Genomic DNA, 10,297 nt, shown 5'->3' with positions numbered 1-10,297 from the left:
TGGAGGTGATTGGAGGATAACACATGGTGTAACAGCAGAATAGTGACTGCAGCTCTGGAGGTGACTGGAGGATAACACATGATGTAACAGCAGAATAGTGAGTGCAGCTCTGGAGGTGACTGGAGGATAAGACATGATGTAACAGCAGAATAGTGACTGCAGCTCTGGAGGTGACTGGAGGATAAGACATGATGTAACAGCAGAATAGTGACTGCAGCTTTGAAGGTGATTAGAGGATAACACATGATGTAACAGCAGAATAGTGAGTGCAGCTCTGAAGGTGACTGGAGGATAAGACATGATGTAACAGCAGAATAGTGACTGCAGCTCTGGAGGTGACTGGAGGATAAGACATGATGTAACAGCAGAATAGTGACTGCAGCTTTGAAGATGATTGGAGGATAACACATGATGTAACAGCAGAATAGTGAGTGCAGCTCTGGAGGTGACTGGAGGATAAGACATGATGTAACAGCAGAATAGTGACTGGAGGATAAGACATGATGTAACAGCAGAATAGTGACTGCAGCTCTGGAGGTGACTGGAGGATAAGACATGATGTAACAGCAGAATAGTGACTGCAGCTTTGAAGGTGATTGGAGGATAACACATGATGTAACAGCAGAATAGTGAGTGCAGCTCTGGAGGTGACTGGAGGATAAGACATGATGTAACAGCAGAATAGTGACTGCAGCTCTGGAGGTGACTGGAGGATAAGACATGATGTAACAGTAGAATAGTGAGTGCAGCTCTGGAGGTGACTGGAGGATAACACCTGATGTAACAGCAGAATAGTGAGTGCAGCTCTGGAGGTGACTGGAGGATAAGACATGATGTAACAGCAGAATAGTGAATGCAGCTCTGGAGGTGACTGGAGGATGACACAATGTAACAGCAGAATAGTGAGTGCAGCTCTGGAGGTGACTGGAGGATAAGACATGATGTAACAGCAGAATAGTGAGTGCAGCTCTGGAGGTGACTGGAGGATAAGACATGATGTAACAGCAGAATAGTGAGTGCAGCTCTGGAGGTGACTGGAGGATAAGACATGATGTAACAGCAGAATAGTGACTGCAGCTTTGAAGGTGATTGGAGGATAACACATGGTGTAACAGCAGAATAGTGACTGCAGCTCTGGAGGTGACTGGAGGATAACACATGATGTAACAGCAGAATAGTGAGTGCAGCTCTGGAGGTGACTGGAGGATAAGACATGATGTAACAGCAGAATAGTGACTGCAGCTCTGGAGGTGACTGGAGGATAAGACATGATGTAACAGCAGAATAGTGACTGCAGCTTTGAAGGTGATTAGAGGATAACACATGATGTAACAGCAGAATAGTGAGTGCAGCTCTGAAGGTGACTGGAGGATAAGACATGATGTAACAGCAGAATAGTGACTGCAGCTCTGGAGGTGACTGGAGGATAAGACATGATGTAACAGCAGAATAGTGACTGCAGCTTTGAAGGTGATTGGAGGATAACACATGATGTAACAGCAGAATAGTGAGTGCAGCTCTGGAGGTGACTGGAGGATAAGACATGATGTAACAGCAGAATAGTGACTGCAGCTCTGGAGGTGACTGGAGGATAAGACATGATGTAACAGTAGAATAGTGAGTGCAGCTCTGGAGGTGACTGGAGGATAACACCTGATGTAACCGCAGAATAGTGAGTGCAGCTCTGGAGGTGACTGGAGGATAAGACATGATGTAACAGCAGAATAGTGAATGCAGCTCTGGAGGTGACTGGAGGATGACACAATGTAACAGCAGAATAGTGAGTGCAGCTCTGGAGGTGACTGGAGGATAAGACATGATGTAACAGCAGAATAGTGAGTGCAGCTCTGGAGGTGACTGGAGGATAAGACATGATGTAACAGCAGAATAGTGAGTGCAGCTCTGGAGGTGACTGGAGGATAAGACATGATGTAACAGCAGAATAGTGACTGCAGCTCTGGAGGTGACTGGAGGATAAGACATGATGTAACAGCAGAATAGTGACTGCAGCTCTGGAGGTGACTGGAGGATAAGACATGATGTAACAGTAGAATAGTGAGTGCAGCTCTGGAGGTGACTGGAGGATAACACCTGATGTAACAGCAGAATAGTGAGTGCATCTCTGGAGGTGACTGGAGGATAAGACATGATGTAACAGCAGAATAGTGAATGCAGCTATGGAGGTGACTGGAGGATGACACAATGTAACAGCAGAATAGTGAGTGCAGCTCTGGAGGTGACTGGAGGATAAGACATGATGTAACAGCAGAATAGTGAGTGCAGCTCTGGAGGTGACTGGAGGATAAGACATGATGTAACAGCAGAATAGTGAGTGCAGCTTTGGAGGTGACTGGAGGATAAGACATGATGTAACAGCAGAATAGTGACTGCAGCTTTGAAGGTGATTGGAGGATAACACATGGTGTAACAGCAGAATAGTGACTGCAGCTCTGGAGGTGACTGGAGGATAACACATGATGTAACAGCAGAATAGTGAGTGCAGCTCTGGAGGTGACTGGAGGATAAGACATGATGTAACAGCAGAATAGTGACTGCAGCTCTGGAGGTGACTGGAGGATAAGACATGATGTAACAGCAGAATAGTGACTGCAGCTTTGAAGGTGATTAGAGGATAACACATGATGTAACAGCAGAATAGTGAGTGCAGCTTTGAAGGTGATTAGAGGATAACACATGATGTAACAGCAGAATAGTGAATGCAGCTTTGAAGGTGATTAGAGGATAACACATGATGTAACAGCAGAATAGTGAATGCAGCTCTGGAGGTGACTGGAGGATAAGACATGATGTAACAGCAGAATAGTGAGTGCAGCTTTGAAGATGATTGGAGGATAACACATGATGTAACAGCAGAATAGTGAGTGCAGCTCTGGAGGTGACTGGAGGATAAGACATGATGTAACAGCAGAATAGTGACTGGAGGATAAGACATGATGTAACAGCAGAATAGTGACTGCAGCTCTGGAGGTGACTGGAGGATAAGACATGATGTAACAGCAGAATAGTGACTGCAGCTTTGAAGGTGATTGGAGGATAACACATGATGTAACAGCAGAATAGTGAGTGCAGCTCTGGAGGTGACTGGAGGATAAGACATGATGTAACAGCAGAATAGTGACTGCAGCTCTGGAGGTGACTGGAGGATAAGACATGATGTAACAGTAGAATAGTGAGTGCAGCTCTGGAGGTGACTGGAGGATAACACCTGATGTAACAGCAGAATAGTGAGTGCAGCTCTGGAGGTGACTGGAGGATAAGACATGATGTAACAGCAGAATAGTGAATGCAGCTCTGGAGGTGACTGGAGGATGACACAATGTAACAGCAGAATAGTGAGTGCAGCTCTGGAGGTGACTGGAGGATAAGACATGATGTAACAGCAGAATAGTGAGTGCAGCTCTGGAGGTGACTGGAGGATAAGACATGATGTAACAGCAGAATAGTGAGTGCAGCTCTGGAGGTGACTGGAGGATAAGACATGATGTAACAGCAGAATAGTGACTGCAGCTTTGAAGGTGATTGGAGGATAACACATGGTGTAACAGCAGAATAGTGACTGCAGCTCTGGAGGTGACTGGAGGATAACACATGATGTAACAGCAGAATAGTGAGTGCAGCTCTGGAGGTGACTGGAGGATAAGACATGATGTAACAGCAGAATAGTGACTGCAGCTCTGGAGGTGACTGGAGGATAAGACATGATGTAACAGCAGAATAGTGACTGCAGCTTTGAAGGTGATTAGAGGATAACACATGATGTAACAGCAGAATAGTGAGTGCAGCTCTGAAGGTGACTGGAGGATAAGACATGATGTAACAGCAGAATAGTGACTGCAGCTCTGGAGGTGACTGGAGGATAAGACATGATGTAACAGCAGAATAGTGACTGCAGCTTTGAAGGTGATTGGAGGATAACACATGATGTAACAGCAGAATAGTGAGTGCAGCTCTGGAGGTGACTGGAGGATAAGACATGATGTAACAGCAGAATAGTGACTGCAGCTCTGGAGGTGACTGGAGGATAAGACATGATGTAACAGTAGAATAGTGAGTGCAGCTCTGGAGGTGACTGGAGGATAACACCTGATGTAACCGCAGAATAGTGAGTGCAGCTCTGGAGGTGACTGGAGGATAAGACATGATGTAACAGCAGAATAGTGAATGCAGCTCTGGAGGTGACTGGAGGATGACACAATGTAACAGCAGAATAGTGAGTGCAGCTCTGGAGGTGACTGGAGGATAAGACATGATGTAACAGCAGAATAGTGAGTGCAGCTCTGGAGGTGACTGGAGGATAAGACATGATGTAACAGCAGAATAGTGAGTGCAGCTCTGGAGGTGACTGGAGGATAAGACATGATGTAACAGCAGAATAGTGACTGCAGCTCTGGAGGTGACTGGAGGATAAGACATGATGTAACAGCAGAATAGTGACTGCAGCTCTGGAGGTGACTGGAGGATAAGACATGATGTAACAGTAGAATAGTGAGTGCAGCTCTGGAGGTGACTGGAGGATAACGCCTGATGTAACAGCAGAATAGTGAGTGCATCTCTGGAGGTGACTGGAGGATAAGACATGATGTAACAGCAGAATAGTGAATGCAGCTATGGAGGTGACTGGAGGATGACACAATGTAACAGCAGAATAGTGAGTGCAGCTCTGGAGGTGACTGGAGGATAAGACATGATGTAACAGCAGAATAGTGAGTGCAGCTCTGGAGGTGACTGGAGGATAAGACATGATGTAACAGCAGAATAGTGAGTGCAGCTTTGGAGGTGACTGGAGGATAAGACATGATGTAACAGCAGAATAGTGACTGCAGCTTTGAAGGTGATTGGAGGATAACACATGGTGTAACAGCAGAATAGTGACTGCAGCTCTGGAGGTGACTGGAGGATAACACATGATGTAACAGCAGAATAGTGAGTGCAGCTCTGGAGGTGACTGGAGGATAAGACATGATGTAACAGCAGAATAGTGACTGCAGCTCTGGAGGTGACTGGAGGATAAGACATGATGTAACAGCAGAATAGTGACTGCAGCTTTGAAGGTGATTAGAGGATAACACATGATGTAACAGCAGAATAGTGAGTGCAGCTTTGAAGGTGATTAGAGGATAACACATGATGTAACAGCAGAATAGTGAATGCAGCTTTGAAGGTGATTAGAGGATAACACATGATGTAACAGCAGAATAGTGAATGCAGCTCTGGAGGTGACTGGAGGATGACACAATGTAACAGCAGAATAGTGAGTGCAGATCTGGAGGTGACTGGAGGATAAGACATGATGTAACAGCAGAATAGTGAGTGCAGCTCTGGAGGTGACTGGAGGATAAGACATGATGTAACAGCAGAATAGTGAGTGCAGCTCTGGAGGTGACTGGAGGATAAGACATGATGTAACAGCAGAATAGTGACTGCAGCTCTGGAGGTGACTGGAGGATAAGACATGATGTAACAGCAGAATAGTGACTGCAGCTCTGGAGGTGACTGGAGGATAAGACATGATGTAACAGCAGAATAGTGACTGCAGCTCTGGAGGTGACTGGAGGATAAGACATGATGTAACAGCAGAATAGTGACTGCAGCTCTGGAGGTGACTGGAGGATAAGACATGATGTAACAGCAGAATAGTGACTGCAGCTCTGGAGGTGACTGGAGGATAAGACATGATGTAACAGCAGAATAGTGACTGCAGCTCTGGAGGTGACTGGAGGATAAGACATGATGTAACAGCAGAATAGTGAGTGCAGCTCTGGAGGTGACTGGAGCACAGTCGTGGTTACTTTCAGTAGATTTCTTGCTTTTTTTCTGATTGTGAATCTCTTTACGGTACTTTGCAGCGCAGGAGCTGGTGCGGGGCCCCCTGATGATGAGGACAGGTATTGTGTCTGTGACCCTCTAACCTGTGGGGGTTCGGGGGTCTCTGTCGTTGCTGGTGATTCGTTTTCTTCATTTTCAGCCTCGTGTCCCCCTGATCCATTAACCATTTCTTTCCTCCCTGACGTCCGTTTTCATTTTCAGAGCCTCTCATCTGCTGCATGATGCCCTGTGTGCCGCCCTCATGTGTCCCCCCCGGGCTCCGGGCCCCTCAGCACACGGCACGGGCCCCTCAGCACACGGCTCCGGGCCCCTCAGCACACGGCACGGGCCCCTCAGCACACGGCTCCGGGCCCCTCAGCACACGGCTCCGGGCCCCTCAGCACACGGCTCCGGGCCCCTCAGCACACGGCTCCGGGCCCCTCAGCACACGGCTCCGAGCCCCTCAGCACACGGCACGGGTCCCCTCAGCACACGGCTCCGAGCCCCTCAGCACACGGCACGGGTCCCCTCAGCACACGGCTCCGGGCCCCTCAGCACACGGCACGGGTCCCCTCAGCACACGGCACGGGTCCCCTCAGCACACGGCTCCGGGCCCCTCAGCACACGGCTCCGGGCCCCTCAGCACACGGCACGGGCCCCTCAGCACACGGCACGGGACCCCTCAACACACGGCACGGGACCCCTCAACACACGGCACGGGACCCCTCAACACACGGCTCCGGGCCCCTCAGCACACGGCTCCGGGCCCCTCAGCACACGGCACGGGCCCCTCAGCACACGGCACGGGACCCCTCAACACACGGCTCCGGGCCCCTCAGCACACGGCACGGGACCCCTCAACACACGGCACGGGCCCCTCAGCACACGGCACGGGACCCCTCAACACACGGCTCCGGGCCCCTCAGCACACGGCACGGGCCCCTCAGCACACGGCTCCGGGCCCCTCAGCACACGGCACGGGCCCCTCAGCACACGGCACGGGTCCCCTCAGCACACGGCACGGGTCCCCTCAGCACACGGCTCCGGGCCCCTCAGCACACGGCTCCGGGCCCCTCACATAGAAAGACTATATTTTCCCAACCAGGGCCTGTCACAGCAAACCTGCTGACAACTGTGTTCCTGCGGTTGTCAGAGATCTGCCCCATCCCTCATTACCGGTGCTCCTGCGGTTGTCAGAGATCTGCCCCATCCCTCATTACCTGTGCTCCTGCGGTTGTCAGAGATCTGCCCCATCCCTCATTACCTGTGTTCCTGCGGTTGTCAGAGATCTGCCCCATCCCTCATTACCTGTGCTCCTGCGGTTGTCAGAGATCTGCCCCATCCCTCATTACCTCTGTTCCTGCGGTTGTCAGAGATCTGCCCCATCCCTCATTACCGGTGCTCCTGCGGTTGTCAGAGATCTGCCCCATCCCTCATTACCTGTGCTCCTGCGGTTGTCAGAGATCTGCCCCATCCGTCATTACCTGTGCTCCTGCGGTTGTCAGAGATCTGCCCCATCCGTCATTACCTGTGCTCCTGCGGTTGTCAGAGATCTGCCCCATCCCTCATTACCTGTGTTCCTGCGGTTGTCAGAGATCTGCCCCATCCCTCATTACCTGTGCTCCTGCGGTTGTCAGAGATCTGCCCCATCCCTCATTACCTCTGTTCCTGCGGTTGTCAGAGATCTGCCCCATCCCTCATTACCTCTGTTCCTGCGGTTGTCAGAGATCTGCCCCATCCCTCATTACCTGTGCTCCTGCAGTTGTCAGAGATCTGCCCCATCCCTCATTACCTGTGCTCCTGCGGTTGTCAGAGATCTGCCCCATCCCTCATTACCTGTGCTCCTGCGGTTGTCAGAGATCTGCCCCATCCCTCATTACCGGTGCTCCTGCGGTTGTCAGAGATCTGCCCCATCCGTCATTACCGGTGCTCCTGCGGTTGTCAGAGATCTGCCCCATCCGTCATTACCGGTGCTCCTGCGGTTGTCAGAGATCTGCCCCATCCCTCATTACCGGTGCTCCTGCGGTTGTCAGAGATCTGCCCCATCCCTCATTACCGGTGCTCCTGCGGTTGTCAGAGATCTGCCCCATCCCTCATTACCGGTGCTCCTGCGGTTGTCAGAGATCTGCCCCATCCCTCATTACCGGTGCTCCTGCGGGTTGTCAGAGATCTGCCCCATCCCTCATTACCTGTGTTCCTGCAGTTGTCAGAGATCTGCCCCATCCCTCATTACCTGTGTTCCTGCAGTTGTCAGAGATCTGCCCCATCCGTCATTACCGGTGCTCCTGCAGTTGTCAGAGATCTGCCCCATCCCTCATTACCGGTGCTCCTGCAGTTGTCAGAGATCTGCCCCATCCCTCATTACCGGTGCTCCTGCAGTTGTCAGAGATCTGCCCCATCCCTCATTACCGGTGCTCCTGCGGTTGTCAGAGATCTGCCCCATCCCTCATTACCGGTGCTCCTGCAGTTGTCAGAGATCTGCCCCATCCGTCATTACCGGTGCTCCTGCGGTTGTCAGAGATCTGCCCCATCCCTCATTACCGGTGCTCCTGCAGTTGTCAGAGATCTGCCCCATCCCTCATTACCTGTGCTCCTGCAGTTGTCAGAGATCTGCCCCATCCCTCATTACCTGTGCTCCTGCAGTTGTCAGAGATCTGCCCCATCCGTCATTACCGGTGCTCCTGCGGTTGTCAGAGATCTGCCCCATCCCTCATTACCGGTGTTCCTGCGGTTGTCAGAGATCTGCCCCTCCTCCATCCTCCATGTGTCTCTCAGACGTCTCTGCTCTTCTCTCTTTCTCTCCAGTAAGAATCGATTCTCCGTGGCTTACGCCGGACAAAAGCCGTGGCTGCTGAACGCCACCGTGGAGGAGAACATCACCTTCGGGAGCCCCTTCCACAAACAGAGGTGAGAACCCGAGGTCAGTGGCTGCCCCCCGTGTCACACACCGCCACATCGAACCGTCAAGTAATACTGCAACCACCGTGCCTCCTCCGTACCTCCAAGTACCACATGTGCCTCCTCCGTACCTCCAAGTACCTCATGTGCCTCCTCCGTACCTCCAAATACCTCATGTGCCTCCTCCGTACCTCCAAGTACCACATGTGCCTCCTCCGTACCTCCAAATACCTCATGTGCCTCCTCCGTACCTCCAAGTACCACATGTGCCTCCTCCGTACCTCCAAGTACCACATGTGCCTCCTCCGTACCTCCAAATACCTCATGTGCCTCCTCCGTACCTCCAAATACCTCATGTGCCTCCTCCGTACCTCCAAGTACCTCATGTGCCTCCTCCGTACCTCCAAATACCTCATGTGCCTCCTCCGTACCTCCAAGTACCACATGTGCCTCCTCCGTACCTCCAAATACCTCATGTGCCTCCTCCGTACCTCCAAGTACCACATGTGCCTCTTCCGTACCTCCAAGTACCACATGTGCCTCCTCCGTACCTCCAAATACCTCATGTGCCTCCTCCGTACCTCCAAATACCTCATGTGCCTCCTCTGTACCTCCAAGTCCCTCATGTGCCTCCTCCGTACCTCCAAATACCTCATGTGCCTCCTCTGTGCCTCTCTGTGCCTCCGCCGTACCCCCTGGTGTCTCCCTGTGCCTCCGCCGTACCTCCCGGTGCCTCCTCTGTGCCTCCCTGTGTCTCCGCCGTACCCCCTGGTGCCTCTTCTGTGCCTCCATGTGCCTCCTCTGTACCTCCCGGTGCCTCCTCTGTGCCTCCGCCGTACCCCCTGGTGTCTCCCTGTGCCTCCTCCGTACCTCCCGGTGCCTCCTCTGTGCCTCCCTGTGTCTCCGCCGTACACCCTGGTGCCCCCTCTGTGCCTCCCTGTGCCTCCTCTGTACCTCCCGGTGCCTCCTCTGTGCCTCCGCCGTACCCCCTGGTGCCTCCCTGTGCCTCCTCCGTACCTCCCGGTGTCTCCTCTGTGCCTCCCTGTGTCTCCGCCGTACCCCCTGGTGCCTCCTCTGTGCCTACCCTGTACCTCCCGGTGCCTCCCTGTGCCTCCTCTGTACCTCCTGGTGCCTCCTCTGTGCCTCCCTGTGTCTCCCTGGTGCCTCCCTGTGTCTCCGCCGTACCCCCTGGTGCCTCCCTGTGCCTCCTCCGTACCTCCCGGTGCCTCCTCTGTGCCTCCCTGTGTCTTCGCCGTACCCCCTGGTGCCTCCTCTGTGCCTCCCTGTGCCTCCCCCGTACCCCCTAGTGCCTTCTCTGTGCCTCCCTGTGTCTCCGCCGTACCCCCTGGTGCTTCCTCTGTGCCTCCTTGTGTCTCTGCCGTACCCCCTGGTGCCTCCTCTGTGACTCCCTGTGTCTCTGCCGTACCCCCTGGTGCCTCCCTGTGCCTCCTCCGTACCTCCCTGTGCCTCCTCTGTACCTCCCTGTGCCTCCTCCGTACCTCCCGGTGCCTCCTCTGTGCCTCCCCCGTACCTCCCGGTACCTCCTCTGTACCTCCCTGTGTCTCTGCCGTAC

General features: G+C 52.7%; 1 protein-coding gene across 1 annotated transcript in view; it reads left to right on the top strand.

The window, feature by feature from the left end:
• Positions 1 to 10,297, top strand: part of ABCC9 (ATP binding cassette subfamily C member 9) — a 132,811-nt gene that overhangs the window by 29,191 nt on the left and 93,323 nt on the right. The window contains exons 2-3 of the mRNA XM_075342467.1: positions 5,761 to 5,906; positions 8,632 to 8,733. Coding sequence (XP_075198582.1) covers positions 5,761 to 5,906; positions 8,632 to 8,733 — 248 coding nt within the window. The remainder of the gene's footprint in view (positions 1 to 5,760; positions 5,907 to 8,631; positions 8,734 to 10,297) is intronic.

Source organism: Anomaloglossus baeobatrachus, chromosome 4, assembly GCF_048569485.1.
Source record: "Anomaloglossus baeobatrachus isolate aAnoBae1 chromosome 4, aAnoBae1.hap1, whole genome shotgun sequence".
Lineage (NCBI taxonomy): Eukaryota > Metazoa > Chordata > Amphibia > Anura > Aromobatidae > Anomaloglossus > Anomaloglossus baeobatrachus.
This window is presented reverse-complemented; position numbering and strand designations above follow the sequence as displayed.